The 18,641-nt window shown below is 35.4% G+C and overlaps 1 protein-coding gene across 4 annotated transcripts in view; it reads left to right on the forward strand.

Annotated features, from left to right (window-relative positions):
* Positions 1–18,641, forward strand: part of ss (aryl hydrocarbon receptor spineless) — a 152,851-nt gene that overhangs the window by 102,984 nt on the left and 31,226 nt on the right. For all 4 annotated transcript variants that reach the window (XM_089108129.1, XM_089108130.1, XM_089108131.1 and 1 more), the window contains exon 6: positions 3,797–3,984. In XM_089108129.1, coding sequence (XP_088964255.1) covers positions 3,797–3,984 — 188 coding nt within the window. The remainder of the gene's footprint in view (positions 1–3,796; positions 3,985–18,641) is intronic.

An 18,641-nucleotide genomic window follows, 5' to 3' on the forward strand; every position in this document is an offset into this window, starting at 1 on the left:
CATTGATATTTTGATGAACTGTTTGTGTTTCAAAAACATCAAATTTCAAAAGTCAAGGACTTTGACTACACTTTAGATTGTTTTTTCTTTTTAATTGACAGATTTAAGCATGGAATTTTGAATTTTTTTTCTTTTTTTTTACAGATTAGGGATCTTCAGCCCCAGAGACCCAAGATCTTATTGAATTCACCTGTTTTAGTCACCAGCTTGTTGGTCTTTCCCTCTATCAATAGAACAATATTTGTTTTTTTAAATGAAAGTAAAAAGTTTGAAACATTGAGAATGAAAGCAAAGATAAATTATTCTGCATATAAAGGAAACTAGCGGCCTTGTTAATCCTCCCCTCTGTCCTCTGCTGTTTGAATAGTGCTATAATTGACAACATTCTGAGTGATACGGTGGTTGAAGCGGTAAGTGTAATCTATTAAAGGACGAACCACGGCCCATTGTAACCAAAAATAAAAAAAACGCGTTTTAAATAGTTGTCATTTGTAAATGATTCAGGAATTGCAACCCATTATCTCGATTAGCCGTAATAGTAAAATGTTATTCCGAGAACAAATTTATCAGTATTTCGAAATGGTGGCAGGCGTTTAACCCCCTGGCGTCTAATCCCTGGGAAATACACTAAGGCGTTTACCCCCCCCGGAAAATACCTACCCTGAGAAAATACCCCCCCTAGGAAAATACCCCTAACGGAAAATACCCCTCCTCCCCCCCGCGGAAGATCCTCCTCTGGTAAATACCCAATCAGAAAATACCCCCCCCCCCGAGGAAAATCAGGCTTCCCAAAATTGAGAATTTTATTTGAGTTTTGTTTTTTATTTTCTGTAGGGAGAAGGAATTTCGGCACTTGTGTATTATACGCCACTCACTCAAGTTTACACTGTGTAAAACTCGAGAACAAACGATATATATATATATATATATATATATATATATATATATATATATATATATATATATATATATATATATATATATATATATATATATATATATATATATATATATATATATATATATATATATATATATATATGCATATATATATATATATATATATATATATATATATATATATATATATATATATATATATATATATATATATATATATATATATATATATATATATATATATATATATATATATATATATATTTATATATTCACATAATGGGGGGGGGGTAAAGTATTTGGACAGTTTGAAGTGAGAAAACAATTCTTACTTCATAGAATTGAGAATAATTGTACCTAATACGTTTTGCATGCAGACCCGTTATACTTTACCACTTTACCCCCCCCTGTATTGAGCAAATATATAGCCCAAATTTGTTTCTAAAGTAACGAAGAAACTAACAAATAAACCGGTTTATTGTCGAGTTTTACACATCGTAAACTTGAGTGAGTGGCGTGTAAAACTTGAGTGAGTAGCATTTCTAATAAATCAATCATTCTATATATTATTCGCTTATACGCTTTTGTCTGCTTCTTCAAATATTATACTGCTTCTTCTTCGAGTATCACTCATTGCTCCACCATTGCTTTTAAAGTATGGCTCTGCGATGGGCCAAACTGTAGAATACATGTTTTACGTGGGTAATTTCGAAGACAACACTGCCTTTTCATGACGACAAACAAAAGTTCAATTAGGGATAAATCCTTATATTAGACAGTGATAATTCACGAAAAATACTGAATATTTTGATTCGGTCACATGTGCAGTGACCGGCATCAGCAGAAATACATTTTGCGTCAGCAGTAGTATACATTTTGCGTCATACATCTCGCGAAATACATTTTGCGTCAGCAGTAGCATACATTTTGCGTCATACCTCTTGAGAAATACATTTTGCGTCAGCAGTAGCATACATTTTGCGTCATACATCTTGCGAAATACATTTTGTGTCAGCAGTAGCATACATTTTGCGTCATACATCTTGCGAAATACATTTTGCGTCAGCAGTAGTATACATTTTGCGTCATACATCTTGCGAAATACATTTTGCGTCAGCAGTAGTATACATTTTGCGTCATACATCTTGCGAAATACATTTTGCGTCAGCAGTAGTATACATTTTGCGTCATACATCTTGCGAAATACATTTTGTGTCAGCAGTAGTATACATTTTGCGTCAGCAGTAGTATACATTTTGCGTCATACATCTTGCGAAATACATTTTGCGTCAGCAGTAGCATACATTTTGCGTCATACATCTTGCGAAATACATTTTGCGTCAGCAGTAGTATACATTTTGCGTCATACATCTTGCGAAATACATTTTGCGTCAGCAGTAGTATACATTTTGCGTCATAATCTTGCGAAATACATTTTGCGTCAGCAGTAGTTCTACTGCTGACGATTGTATAAAAACTTGATTGTATAAGAACAATCAAGTGTTTCAAGTGGAAGTAAGGGGCAGCATTAAAACTTCGAACAAACGGAAATTATTTCGTATATGAGGGGGGAGGGGGGCTGCCCCTTCGTCAACCCTCTTCACCCTTAAGTCTCAAAGTTCTTTAAAATTACTTCTCATTCAAATTCAAACTCTGTTTGTGTAGCCTTTCTTAAAGAAGTATTATAAAAATTCAAACTTTAACGTACAGACTGGGCATTGAGGAAGGGGCAGCCCCTCTCATATACAGAATAATTTCTATTTGTTTTAAGTTTTGATGTTGCTCCTTACTTTCAGTTGAAATTAATTTTTTTCCTCATTTAATTTATGACCTTTTTTCAAATCATGCCAGGAAATCCCACCTCCCATGTAAAATTTCTCCTATACAATGCCCCTCTAAATTTTTTTCCCCACGAAAAATTATCCTCATGGAAAATCCCACTTGCAGAAATCCCCCCACTAAAAATTTGTATATTTCCCGATAGCAAATACAATACGTAAAAATGGGCAAATTGCAAAACTCACAGCCCTTTCCACCCTGGGTGTCCAATAGCTCTGCCTCCGGAGATGACAGAACCCCCCAGTCATGTCATCTCCGGAGGCAGAGTTATTGGATCTTTCAACTATGCTTAAAAAATGGCTATCTCAAAGTTTGGATCGGATGTATTTGGGGAAAAAGGGCGCGGAAGGTGGTGATAGTTGCCCTCAAATGTTTTTGGCCACTTTAAAAGGGAACTAGAACTTTTAATTTCCATTCGAACGAGCCCTGTACCGATCTTATAGGACTACTGGGACTACTAGTTCGATCATCCCTAGAAAGAAAACCAATAAACCACATCCGTGGTCTTTCTTCTGGCAAAAAAAAGAACAAAATTCCACATTTTTATAGATATAAGCTTGAATACCCTACTATGGAGTACTGTGGTACGCTGAATCTGATGGTATTAAGATAACTTGGCTTTTTGGGAGGTGTTTCCCCCCTTTTTAAAAATCATTCGAATTTGAATGATTCTAAATCATTCTAATAATAAAGGCTCTTAGCTTTTGATGGGTAACATTAAAATTAATAAATTTTATGTATTTGGAATCAGCATAAAAAGTAAAATCTTTTGATTTATCAATTGGTATCAAAATCCCGTTTTTTTAGAGTTTCAGTTACTATTGGGCCGAATCGCTCCTTACTTACAGTTCGTTACCACGAAATGTTTGTTTTTTTTAACAGTGGAAAGTGTAACACAAATGGGGTCACTCTCCGGTAAAGCTAAAAGTACTAAAGAAGATGTGAAACGCGATGAGATCATTGCATTACCTCCTTACTTACTGACAAAACGGGTGAGAAAGGGCTTTTGATTTAATTTTTATTTCTGAAATCTTGTATTATTACCATTTTTTTCTAGAGACTAGATGTTCGGGGAAGAATAAAAATTTTGCAAGGACAAAATAGAAAGACAGAGGAGCCACCTTTAGCCCTCTTCGCAGTATGCACTCCCTTTGGACCTCCATCTCTATTAGAACTTCCTCACAAAGACACAATGTTTAAGAGCAAACACAGGCTAGATTTAGCTATCATTTCCATGGATCAAAGGTAAGAAAAGTAAATATATGTTTTCTTTCCTTTTGTTATTATTGTCATTTTTAGCTAACGTAACCCAAAGACTTATTTTGGTGCTGTCAAGTAGGGGATCAACCTCTTTTAGTGTTCTTACATACTCCGTAGATTCGGACCGTTTACCATGACGGCTCTATTGACTGGAGTCCATTAAAGATCGTTTGCTTCGACTGGTCGAATAGAATAAGATTTTCTACTTAATTAAGAAAAAAATGGTAGGATAAGATTTATCTTCCTGTTGTCCATAATTTGAGACTAAAGGGGCTACAAGTTCTGACATTGTTTATCATTTATCAATGCGCTCCTTCATTTTTCGAATACAATTGTGCTTTAATCAGGAAATGTCAAGCATTTTGAAACTTATTGTGCCTCGTTTCTAATAATATCAGACAGGCACGTGTCCAGCAAGTCCTTTGGCCTGGGACCCATCCCGAATAAATAATTTCTCGTCATTTTTACGTGATATGAGCATTTTTATATATTCACAAGCACCACTATTTGTTGGTTAACCCGACGGTTCCCTTCAGTCACGTAAACTTTTAAAACTTTTCAACTCTTGAGACAAGAAAGGGGGCGAAATGCAAGGTAATTGCTGGAATATATGCATGGCTTGCAAGAAAAATTATGCGAGGATCTTGTTGAAGAAGCATAGCACTCATGGGCGCCCACAAGCGGAATTTTAGGAGGGGCTTACCTTGTCTCATCGGCACTTCCAATGCTTTATAGTCCTAACAGAAATAAAAAAAAATATAAGGCAGAACCATTCAGCCAGGGGGGAGGGCTGGAGCCCTCCTCTGTCCCCCCTCCATATGGGCGCCCATGATAGCCCCTAAAAGTGATTCCTTTGGCAAAGATTAACTGTACATCAGCAAGAATTTTTTTGCACCATAACAGATACTGTGACGTTAGAAGAAAGAAGCTTTTAATCAAATAAAAGAGATTAAAGGCATCTACAGCTCCATGTCTACTCAAAAATGACTCAGCAGCCCTGGGCCATATTCTTTTGAAATCATCCTTTCACTGTCAGTAAGTTTTGACTCTGTCAATTAAGGTTTTTGCGCGAAAAAAAAGAAAAAAAAATGGAAAGTCTAGTTAATGTGTCCGCATAAAAAGCGACTTTTTTTTTATTATTATTAATTACATTAAAGTCGGAGGCGGTAGTAGTAAATTTACTGACAGAGCGGTAATTTAATTTTCATTAATTAATGAATACTTTCGTTTAAGCAAGTTATAAACTTATTATTTTTATTGGCCCGTAAATTTCACCAACGTATCTTTTCATTTGCAGTGGTTATGTTTGACTAAACTATAGGCTCGGGGCAAGTATAACCAGGAAAATTGTTTGACTTGCTGCCACAGGAGAACGGTAACCTACCGATGCCAAAAACCTCATAACTTCTCGTTTCCATTTTAATCAAAGTCATGTGCATGGAAAAACTAAGATTTAAAAAAAAGAAAATTTAAGCATGAAAATGTCTTTCATCTAGTTTTAAGAGCCTGAATTTGTTTTAATCTGTGCAAACTTGAATTTTAAGTATATTAGTTTTTAAATCATTTTTAGACATTTGAAGGTAAAACAATCTTTTTCGTAGTCTTTAGCGTTACATCCCAGCAGAGGCTACACAGGCTAATATTACTGTCGAACCTCACGAATCTATTGATGGTTGGACATTCCAGAAATAACACATAATTCAAAATATTAGATATTACACTTACGATCTTCTTACTTTGTTAGGTCCGCTTCTATTTCTGGCAAGACTTTCCAAGATAGTTATTTACTGCAATTGATTTTTATGGCTTTACAGATTACAAATGATCTATTTTTTCTATTTTATTATTATTATTATTATTATTATTCCTGTTACCAGCTGAATGTTCCGTCAAAAAACAAATGTGGAGATCCTAATAGTCGTACTTTTGATAGGAGTAATTCTAAAGGTCCGCTCCACCTGGTCATTTTATGGCAGAAAAAAGTTAAATATTAGATATTCTGGGAACAATAAATAGTTGATGCACCAACGTTGCGTGCTTAGAACAGGCAGTCTATTGATCTGCCGAATTCACAATCCCCTTGTCGGTCATTTATGGTCACGCAAAGGACGGTGAAGATTGACTAGCTTATTCTAAATGTCAAAGGGAACAAAATAATTGCTTTATACCTAATTTTCTATCTCTTTTTTTGTTAATATTTGATCTTGCATGAAAAGGAAATGAAAGCTGAATAATATATTGACTGACTTGATTCTTTTTCTTATCAAAAATTGAGGATGACCTCAAATATTTGTGAATAGCGATTATCCGCATTCCATAATACTTTAGTTAAAGACTAATCTTTGTCAGTTTAAAATATGTGCCACATAGGCATACACAGGTAAAGCTTTTGGGTATGTCAGAGTAACTATCTAGGAGGAAGGGAGGTCTAACTTGCAGAGCCGTTGTGCACCGTGATTGATATTTCGGGGATGAATCTACTGTCCTCATTAAGGTCGAGAACCGAATTTCTTCTGTTCAAGGAGATGCAACAGATCTCCCTGATCTTTGCAATGAGAAGGAGACTGGCAATTTTCACCCACAGAAATCCAGATCTCGTTCTCTGTGCCGCAATTTTGTGGAATGTTTTTTTACCAACTAGATAAACACATTGGGCAAGGTATATTCCCCAATTGGGCTGTCCCCAAAGTAATACCTCTATATGCTCCTATCTTCCTTGCAAGGCTTCCTTGAAAACCCCCTCTAAATTTAAACAAATAAAATAAAAACTGTCATCTCATCTTGTGTAAAATATGGCTCAGGCCGAGTAAACACCTTTTCTAAGGCATACAATCCGAGAAAAAAAAACGGTGTTTTCGAAAAACAGGAACGAAAAATTGTTTAAGCTGATGCCATGAAGACCTGTTTTCACAAAATCTTTCAAGCCTTAACTAAGGATAAATCCATTCAACTAAAGCCACTTAAGCCTTCATTTGAGCCATGGATCCATCCCTGAAACTTTCCTAAACGTGGCAAAACAACTTCTGATTTAGCCAAAAGCTGCTTATCTTTGGTTGAGACTAGTTGCATAAGTCGAGGACGATCTAATGGCATTTGCGGACGATTTGTTTATGCCCAGTTTAATATTTACTTTAAATCTTTCAAAACAAAGTTACAAAACTTTGTTGAAGAACCCTACCAGTGGATGAATGCAAATCTTCTAACGTAGACAAACAGGGGCGTAGCTGCAGGATTTTATTTGGGGGGGGGGGGTGCTATTGAAGTAGGTGCTATTCAAGTGATAGTGAAGAATAGTGACTATTTGACAAACACGCTACTTGGTAAATTTAAAAATATTACGCAATACATTAAAACACACATTAAACAATCATAAATATTAAGTGCTGGTGCTTGGCTTTTACTAAATTGCCAGCAATGAGCTGCCGCAGACGACAGTAGTATACCGTAAACAAGCTATCGGGTGGGCGAAGGAAAATATTGTATACTGTCGGCTTTTTTCAGCCAGATTCACCATTGATACTGCAGTACATATCTCCTTCCACTTCCCCCAACCCCCACGCCCAATTACAGGATGCTAATTTTTATAATTGAACTTGGTTTAAAATAGAGTCATACGAGAATTTCTAATCTGTATAATTAAAGGACCTGAATTGGGACAATTGCCTCTTTCCCTTGAAAAGAACTGTTTTGTTTTAACAGAAAAGTCGACATTGTAGATCTTGTTGAAATCAGAGCTATTCAAGAATTTTGAATCTTTCAAAGTATTTCAATAAAAAAGAATTTCGGGACTTTCCAAAAAAAAGTTCTTGGAATCTCCCAACAACAAAAACAACTGTTTCAACCTCCTTCTTCATTCATTTCTCTTTAATACCAAAAAGGGTATTAATACGTTTCTGAGCTTGCTTATAGCAAAGTGGGGGCTGATTCTGCAAGTAGTTTCGATATACATGATTAGCTGGTCCTGGATTGGGTTCTTAAGCCTGGAACTCCAAGGACCTAAGCATATTCTCGTGTTGTAAATGTTTCGGCTAACAGCGATTCAGAGACTGTTCAGGTTATAGTTCATAATATTCAGATGTTAATGATAAAAAAACCTTTGAAGATTGGTGTGTGAGGGTCCTATGTGAAAACACGGTAGACAGATGTTTCACAAATGGTGTTAAGTTTCCACCAAGACTAATCTGCAAGGATTTCTAAGCTCTGAAGTAAATATTGAAACAAATCAGTTAATATATGAAGTGTTAAAAATGAAATCACGCCAAGAATGTGCCACAAATTGCTGAAATCTGAGTCATACATGTATGGTCATTCTGTTTGGTAAAAATACAAAAAGTAGGATCCTTGGGCTGGTGTGCTTCCTGAATTCGTGAGTTGGTATTTAAGCGTTTCAGAGCTTGTTGACGACAGATCTGGCGCTAATATTGCAATGTAAAAAACTTAAATCAGTGTGCAGCTCCCTCTACCACAACTGCCTCCACCACGATCACTACTGCCACATTGCTTTTATTTATTAACACTAATCAACGTGATTCATGACATTCATTAACCAGTTTACTAGCCTACCTTGAATATAATGCAAAATTCCATCATTAAAAAATGAACGGAAACTTCAAATTTGAAATAAAGTGTTGTCATGAGAATTAAAGACCAAACTTGAGACGACAAATATTAAATTACATTAAATTTCAAACCTGAATTGAGTTCTTAACTACTTAAGAATACATAAATGAAATTAAAAACGAACGAAATTACAGTAAACAGTAAAGTCAAACCTATAAGAAAAAATAATCCGCAAATATTGATGTGTTGCCACTTCTCAACCCCCCCCCCCTAAAATATACATTGTCATTTCTTCTGAAAACAAATTAAGTATTTACACAATTTCAAACTTTTCATTATAAAATGAAACAATAAGATACCTCTCATATTTGTCTCTTTCTTATATCTATATATTTGTAACAATCAAATAAGTTTCCATAAAATAAAGCAAAGAAAATCAACTAGCGAAATACAAATACTAACGTAAGCTAGTTTATTTTTCCACTTTCCTTACAATGTACACGACTCTTTAGCCTCTCGTGGGTCTTGGCCTAACCACCATATTTTGGTGGTGTATCTTGACGTAAAACAATTGTGACATTTGATTTAGTTTTCCTGTCTTAAAGGGATTATTTTTTTTTAATATTTTCTACCTTTTGTCTTTTTCCAATGTATAGAAAAAACACTAGGGTAAGTGAAACTTTAACTTAAGTAATCCATTTGGTTATCAACCAATTTATGGTAATGAATGTAAGTAATGAGTGACTTGGCTCAATAACAATAGAAAATCTTAAACCAAAGTGTTAATATCAATAGATACATCAAAACAACTGGCTTTTTATGCTGGTTCTAAATACGTAATGTTCTCTAAGTTTAGCTTTAGGCTACTCATCAAAAGCTACGAGCCTAAATAAATTTGCCCAATTTTGGAGAAAAAGGGGGAAACCCCCTCAAAAGCCCAAGGAATGTTAGTGAAAATCACAACATCAGGTATTAGCTTGCCAGAGAACCCTACTGGAGAGGTTTCAAGCTCCTGTCTGTAAAAACATGGAATTTTATATTTTTTCGCTAGGAAAAAGATCACGGATGTGTGTTTGTTTTTTGTTTTTTTTTTTGCCATGGTTGATCTTATCGAATCAATGGTCCTAGAATGTCGGAAGACGGTTTATTCGGAATGAAATTAAAATTCTAATGCCCCTTTTAAGCGACCAAAAAGATTGGAGGGCAACTATCTCTCTTTCCACGACACTTCTTCCCCCAAAGTCGTCTGATCAAAATTTTGAAATAGGCATTGTGCTCAGCATAGCTGAAAGATCCAATAAATATTCTAATGGGGCAAACACGAACCCCGAGAGCCCCTGGGGAAAGGGCCGAAAGCTATAAAATTTGTCTCATTATTTAAATATAGTATTGGTTATTGGGAAGCATACAGACATCTTTTCGGGGGAGGGGATTTTCGGCTGGGGGGATTTTCCAAGGGAATAATGTTCTGTCGATACTGAAGTTTCAGGGGTGAACCTTCCAGGAGAAGTTTTACCCTATGGGAATTTACCACAATTCTTAGACGAATTTACGTGTGGATGTGTCCCGGGAAAATTGTCCCGGGGAGTTTTCAGCGGGTTTGGAAATGTCTGGAAGATTTTTCCTTGGGGGGAATTCCGTGGAATAAACACCCCATTACGGAATTCTTCTCGGGAGCAAGTTTCCACCGGGAGGGTTGGGGATTTCCAGGAAAGTTTTTCCACACGGGGGGGGGGGGGATTTCCGGCATTATTTAAAAAACAATCAGAAATCAAGGTGTTTTAAAATGAAAGTATGCTAAGGAGAATATTTAGGCTTAATTTCCGTAAAAAATTTTCCAGGGGGAATTTCCGGCAAGGATGGACTGGTCCGGGGGAATTTTCCAAGAGTGTGGGGAGTCTTCCATTGAGGGGAGTCGGATTTCCTGGTGTTATTTCAAAATACGATCAGAAATTAAATTAAAAAAGAAGGTTTTTTTTAACTGAAAGTAAGTCTTCAAACACAAGGGTCGTTCAATTAGAATCAGAAGCTTTCTTAAAAGTACTAAAACGCTTAAGCGCTTCTGTTTCTTTTAAGTTTTAATGTTCTTCCTTACTTTTAGTTGAAAAGAAAATGTCTGTATTTAGTTTCTCATCAGATTGACTTATTTAAAGGATTTCATTTCAAAGTACGCTGCATTTTGAAACTTGATATTGTTCAATTTTTGTTTTTACTAGTTTTTTCCTTTTTTCGAAATGACTTTGGCATTATTACTAGTTGAAAATGCAAAATTAAGTAGCCAAGTAGGTAAATATCTTCAAGTATGTGGTATCATGTGATAAAACTCTTCTGTTGCTTACTCCTTGCAAATCCAAACATGCAATATACTTGTTATACAATCTTGTTTGACATTAGCAGTGTGCGTGCTCTTTAATGATTTTATCAATGTAAGTCCTGAGATGCAAAATAGGTGCTGTACTTTTTTATTTTGCTTATTACATGATTACAGATAGCCGTCAATTCTACATGACTATAAAGTAACTAAAAAGGGATTACAACTAGGTTACGCTTATGGTTAAACAAAAATTTTGAAAAAAAGTACAAGAAGGTGTTTTGCGAGAAATATGCGAGATTACAAGGAAACTATAAAATCGCAAGACATTGGGACTGGAAATGGAAACAAAGCCCTCTGCCCTACACACGTTTATTGTGCGAGTTGTGCAGTCAAAGATACAGTCTCAGCCCACACCTAGAAACATTTTCCATACAGCCATATCTTAGGAAAACATCTATGCATCATGAGTGGCGTCAATTTGTAAGGATTAAGGGGGAGGCAGAATGTTTTTGTGAATAATTATAGGGGCAAGTTTGTCATTTTTATCAATTTCTTCAATGAAATACCAAATAAAAACAGTTTTTGGTGAAAGTATCACAAAAAAGGCACTTCTCGAAATCTAGGGTTTCAACAAAACATTTAGAGGGTCAGAAGCCACCCCCTACCCCTGCTCCAATTGACACCTCTGAAAATCATCAACAACTATCTTTTTACTGGCAAAAAGGGTATTTCTAATATTAACATAGGCTCACAACTTTCCATTTTTTTCATTTCTGTACCACAAAAACTTCACTCATAGCTTTACATTTTCTCTTTACTTTACTGTAACTTAAACTTTAAATGAAGGGTTCTTCTTCGTGTTTTGTTTCAAAAGGAATATAAGACCTTACTTAAAAAAGAAATGCCACAAATACTGTCCATCATAACTTTTTAGAGGATTCAGCGGGATTAAAAGGGTAACTTTTTGAGGACTCGCCACCCTCTAAAGTATTGTAGAAGAAATTTGTGTTCTGTTGAAAACGAACGTTTTTGGTTAACGAAGAGAGAAGGGTTTAAAGCTGTGAGCGGGGATACGATCTATCACTCTTGGCGCATATCCATTAAAACAGTAGCTGGAGAATTGGCTTATTTTTCTGAACGTCAGGAGGCTACCGGAAACTTTTTATCCGGAATCCATTGAAACAGACTGACAAAAAAAATTAACGCATGGAATGGCTGTCTAAAATGAAAGTTGATGACTTAATTAAGGAATATGAACTTCATGTGATTCTACCGAGTGGTTTTTTTCTGAAGAATTAATCTATATAAATTTTTTTATTAACACTTGACATGTCATGGAAATACCAATGAGTGTTTTAAAGGACAAAAATGATGACAGAAGCGGTGCTTGTGTATTATTCAGAACACACTCAAGAAGTGAAGTTACGTTAATCACAATGAATAATACTGGACTTCTGGTTCTTTTTTAACAAGACTTTTTCAAAAAGAAGAAAAGGGTTTCTAGAGATTTCTAAGGAAGTCATGGAGACAACTTGGGAGAAGGATGTTTTTGGTTCCTTACCATAGGCTACATACCCGGACCAGGGCTAAGTGAAAAACTTAAAAGAATTTTAGAGTAATGGTCTAAAGGTAGCTTTAAAGAGTAATAATACTTTGGGTAGTTTTCTAAATTCTGGGAAGGATCTAACCTCATTGGGGTAACAAAGTGGGGTCTATCAGATCCCATGTACTTGCGGAAACTCATATGTGGGACGTACTAGCAAGAATTTGGAAATGAGATTAATACAGCAAAAAGATTCTATTTCTTCGGCTTTAAAGTAAGATTCGAAGTCTGAGGATTTTAATTCAGCTTTTTCAGAACATAATTTCTAATTTCCAGACTATATTATTTTGTTTGATTATGTCTCTTTGATTTCTAAGTAACGGGGTTTAAAGGAAAATTTTCGTGAAACTTTTGAAATAAAGAAAATCTTATTCAAGAATACAGCTTTGAATCGGGACACAGTTGAATTTGGGCTGAACTCTATCTACGGTAATTGATTAAAATCTGTCAGAGTAAAGTTTAATTCACCCAGTGTAGTTGACCTCTGTCCAAGTGATATATAATTGAACGCTAATGAACCGAATCCAAGAAGGTCAAAGAGGCTAGTTTCCGCCTTTGCTTTCAAAAAAATTAGAGAACTAAACAATATGTAGTTTTATTTGATTTCGTATATAGACTATTGTTTTAAATTGTTTTAGTTTAGTTTGCTACTGATGACGGTCACTGCTTATGTGACCGAAATATCTGGTATTTTTTGTGAATTTCTATCACTGTTTGTGGAACACTGTCTACTAAAAGGATTTTATCCCTATTTGAACTTTTATTTATAATGAAGCAATGCCATTAATTCATGAAAGTAAAGGGGGGGGGGTAAATACAATTTATTAAGATATAGAGGGGCAAATTTATTTATCGTATTCCAATGAAAATACCAAAAAGGGCATTTTTCAATGAAAATACTCTTAAAAAGACATTTTTAAAAATCTTGGAGGTTAAAAATCCAGAGGAAGCATTGACTTGAGAAATAAGTCATTGGTTCGAAGGATGCTGTTGAAAAGTTTTCAGTAGCATGTTCTGTATACCCAATCAGAATACAACACGAACTATCAAATAGTTCATGGTAACGAACTGCATTTAAAGATTGAGTCGGACCAACAGTAACCGAAACCCTGAAAATGGGATTTTGATAAAAATTAACACATCAAAAGAAGTGGTTTTTGTACTGACTCGAAATATATACAAGTCAACAAGATTAACATTGCCCATTAAAAGGTACGACTCTGAGAAAAAATTTAGGATTTTCAAAAAAGGTTGGTGACCTTAATGAGAACCACGAAAAATGTCCATACGAACAATAATACCCCTCTCGGTCAACCCTAAATTTTGTAGTAAAACATGATTAAGAATTTGTTCCATAAAACAACTCTTCATCGAAAATTCTGACTAAATATTCAAACTTTGTCCAAAATTGCAATTACTATCCAACATTTTAATTCTTAAGCAGAAAAACTGAAAAAGCGGGACTCTACCAAGCAATTTGGAATTATTTATATTTACAATTCAACAGCAAAAAACGGGGGCTAATGAGGCTGGTAGCCATCATCATATCTTGGTTAAGCCTGGGCATGATTTGTAATATGTCTATAAATTATAAAAATAAATAACAAACTCTTTCAGCTAAAAATGAGGACTAACTTTAAAACTTAAAACGAACGGAAGCTATTTCACACATTAACAAACCACTGCTCTTTACTATCAAGTTTGACTTTTTGTTCTGATTCTTCAAGAAAAGAACTGCCCTAACACACCAGCAGTTGAATTGGGATTAGAAGCGTTTTTAAAGCCCTTTAAAACTTTAGCGTAAAGAGCAGGAGGCTTAGGCAGGGGCAGGCCCCTTATATATAGAATAATTCTTGTTCGTGTTAAGTTTTAATGTTGCTCCTTACTTTCAATTGAATTTTTTTTCTTTATTGAATCTAGCTGAAGATGAGTAAGATATCCGAGCTGTTTTTTATCTATTTTTATTCATTCGAAGAGGTTTTTTTTAAAGCAGTGAAGTCATTATTTGTGAGTTCCAAGAAGTAAAAGATTGACATGGAGGATTTCGGAACAATAAGATGATTCAACCAGGTATCAAATTAGGTTCCCGGATATGGACTTAAACCTTTTTGTAATTAGGTGACTTTCCTGTTCATAAAGGGTTGATTGTTGCCTTTAATGACTGCAACAGCGCTGTTTAGGAAAACGTTTAAAATAAATGCCTGAAAAGTATCGATCATACTCGTTCATGTCATTTAAAAAAAAGTAGTGCAGGTTGAAGCTGTGTTGTTAAGATGGCAAAAGTTCAGGAGGCAACTTAATGAAAATATACTGTTTCTTTTCTAAATATTGTGGTTAAAGAGATAAAATATTATCTGTTAATTTATTTGATAGGATTTTTTTATTCACATGTAACAAAGCAATGTTAAAAAAATAATATGCCAGGTGTCTGAACAAACCAATGTAGCTGAAACTGATTAGTAGTGAACTTCAACTCTAAAGGCTCCCTTCAAATTTTGGGATCTTTAACATCCCCACATAGGAATAATTTATTGTTTTAATCTGTCGGCTGGAGCTTCCCAAGACTCATTTCATTGGGGAGGGGGAGTGATCTTTGTAAATATTTTGTCCGAATCGCTACCTGATTTATGCCGAATTTTCTACAGAAATCAAGAATTTTGCTAAATTTTGGCCGATTTTGAAAATTTCTGCCAAAACAGTTGGGTGGTGGGGGGCGGTGGGTGTCGCACACCTCCCTTCCCCCTCCTCTGGGCGCCCCTGTCTGTCGGTACTGTTCTATTAGCTGTAAGACACGCAAATTTTATGGTGGATGGCGTTTATCCCCCCATCAATTACCCCCCCCCCCCCAGAAAATACCCCCCCCCCACCCCGCGGAAAAGAACCCCCGGAAATCCCCCCTGGAAAATACCCTCTCCCCGGTAAATATCCCCCCTCCCGTGGAAAATAAGGCTTTCCAAATTTGAGAATTTTATTTGAGTTTCATTTTTCAATTCCCGTAGGGGGAAGGAATTTTGGTACTTGTGTATTATGTGCCACTCACTCAAGTTTACGCTGTGTAAAATTCGTGTGTAAAATCCATTTCTGTCCTATTGGCAAATGTAGAGGGTGCATTCATTTCCACTTTTGAAAGTTTTAAAGCAACCGAATCTAATTTGGAACTTATAGATATTTGGAAGTATAAGTACCTTAAATATCAGGGGAAAAAATTAAGTATAGGACATTTTTCAATTTTGCAATTAACTAGGCTCACATTTTTACTTGATGATAAGATTTCAAAAGCAATATATTTGGAAAAATATTAATATGGAACATGTTATCCAGTGTTGTAGACCTCTATTTTTCCTGTTTTCCTTGTGTTAAAAATGAGCATGGATTAATTAAAACAAAATTATCTGCTCAAAGTAAAGAGCAAAGTTTACACTTAAAATGAGCAACAGTTTTAAAGCTACTTAATAAATTATAATTTTTTCCAAATTATTGGGGTGGGGGCAACTGCCCCTACCACTGAAGAAGAGGGCTTAGAAAAGGGCCGATTTTTTTCAATTGGCCTGCAGCTTATCTGAAACTTTGGGATAAGAGACCCCGATGCAGGGGGGGGGATACATTGCTTCCTTTCGAAATGCAGCCAAAAAAGGGCCTTAGAAGTTCAAAAAAGCTTTTTTTTTTACTGCTGCTCGGTTGTTCTTGCATAGGAAAACACCGAAAAATACCCTCCTGGAAAATAGCCCCGTGGACCCCCCCCCCCCCGCGCATGGAAAATAAGGCTTTGCCAATTTTTTGAATTTTATTTGAGTTTTTTTTTATTTTTTTATTTCCGTAGGGGGAAGGAATTTTGGTACTTGGGTATTATGTGCCAGTCACTCAAGTTTACCCTGTGTAAGACTCGAGAACTAACCAGTTTCTTCGTTAGTTTTTTTTTTCAGCTTAGCGCGAGACAAGACAAAGACAAGTGACAGAATATATGGGAAATACATAATTTGGGCTATATATTTGGACCTAACGAAGGGGAGGGGTAAAGTATTTGGACAGTTTGAAGTCAGAAAATAATTCTTTCTAGGTATATGGCCACTAAAAAAAATACAGAAGAATAGCTAGGTATCTGAAAACTTTGTTCACAAAGAAAAAAAAAGAAAAAAAAAATCCCAGTATAAACTAAATGAAATGCTTCATTTAAGTGTTTTTGTCAAATCGGCTGTAGTTTGATCATAGAATTTGGTGGAGGGGGATCTGCTCCAGGAATAATTTAATTGTTATAATTTTTATTTCCAGTATTTAATTAAAACTCCGATTCTCTTATTTGTCATAGAAATGCCTAATAAGCGCTGATAACGTCATATTCCTTACGTTTTGGATTCATATGCTAACTCACAATTCTAGAATTGCCTCTGTGTATAATTCTATGCTGACTTCTCGCTATTTTCGTTTTTCTAAATAGTTCTTTTAATCAGTTCAAAAAACAAAATTGACATAACTGTGCAAAGAATTATGACAGAAATTAGTCGCTTTTCACACAACGCCAGCGCTACTTATTTGACATTTATCTCAGCATCAGAATGCTGTGTGAAACGCCTGCCGAGAATAGAATAAAGTGAATTTAAACAAAATATGTAGGTTTCTCTTACAGTTTAGAAATTTTGTATGCACATATAAGCTGAACCAACCCATTCTCTTTTTCTATTATTATCAGTTTTATCATGCAGCACTAGGAGACCAAGCTTTGCTTGTGAAGGGAATTATAGACATAAAAACGATATTTATTGCAACCCCCCTCCGGAAATGTACACCCCCCATACCCTAGTTTACACAAGAAAAACTTTTGCATAATTTTTATAGAATTCTTTATTTTTTAACAAAGATGCAAAGGGAAAGGTACTTTTTAACTCAAGGACTTTATTTTCTCTTCCAATTGGCATCTCTGGCAATTTTTTATCAATTTAAGGTTTTTGCCACAATGATGACAAGATATTCATTGTCAAACAATGACCAACTGATAAACCAACGGACAACGGATAAATCTAACTTAATAATTCCTACTTTACTTTTCGAATACTTTCAAATTTGAAATACGGTCGCTACTTAAATGTGGGGAATATGTCACAATATAATGTTGAACAATCTGTAGTAATATTTTGACTTATCCTCTGTCTTTACTTAGACAGGGCATTGCGCAGCCTACGATTTTTGTTTCGGCTTTATGTGGCTTTATGTTTCGGCTGATATCGATGTTATTTATTAATATAGATCGGCGAATCAACAAAAAAAAAATCAATTTAATAAGAAATCATAAATAATATTTCAATAAATAACGTGTATTAAAAGTTTAGTACAACAAATTAAATCTTACAGATTCAAAATCTACTCAAAATTACAAGCAAATGAAAAGCGCAATAACGGGGGCTATTAAAAAAGAGTTTGGTTCTATTATGAGATTGAGCATCCTGTGCTGGGTATGGGGGATGGAAGAAGCGGAGGGCGGATATGTACTGCTGCATTATTTGTGATTATGGGTGTAAAAAGCTTATTTTATACGACATTTGCCTTCGCCCATCCGAAAGTTTGTTAAAGCGATACTACCGTCGCCTGCTATTGTTTGTTCAATACCAGGAAAGGCAGTCAGGCTTTGTCTTGGCCGTCTTATCAGCTAGGAGCTTCTAGGGATCGTTAGCTAGGCCAAGATGTCAAAATTTTGCTAAGATATTCTCTGGAAACGACACGCGCAGCTGAGTTAATCAAAAGACGTTATGCACGTCCGCCATTTCCCATGAAGTGCTTGGAAGATTGGGTTGAAACTTCCAAGGAGTGTTGGATATTCCATTGCTCCTCAAGTTCTTAATTAAGGGAGGAAGCGAGTTAAACCGAAAGACTCCATGTTTATCAAGTCATCAAAATAAGAAAGGAAGAATCACTCTTGTTTATAAAACTTGACTGGCCAAAACAAGAAAAGAAGAATTAAAAGAAATAAAAGTAAGTCACAGGATCAGTTAAAAAGAAACAAGTTTTTCAACTGATGGAAAAATCAGTGGCAATCACATGTAAAACGAACAAAAATTATCCAGTATGAGGGAGGTCACCCCCTCCTCAACACCTCGATCGTTACGCTAATGCTTTTTAGGGTTTTCTAAAAGCTTGTTATTCCAATTCAACGCGGCCCTTGTGTTTCAGCAG

This window comes from Artemia sp. Qi Xiang Cuo, chromosome 2 (assembly GCF_049724085.1).
Source record: "Artemia sp. Qi Xiang Cuo chromosome 2, ASM4972408v1, whole genome shotgun sequence".
NCBI classification, from domain to species: Eukaryota; Metazoa; Arthropoda; class Branchiopoda; order Anostraca; family Artemiidae; genus Artemia; species Artemia sp. Qi Xiang Cuo.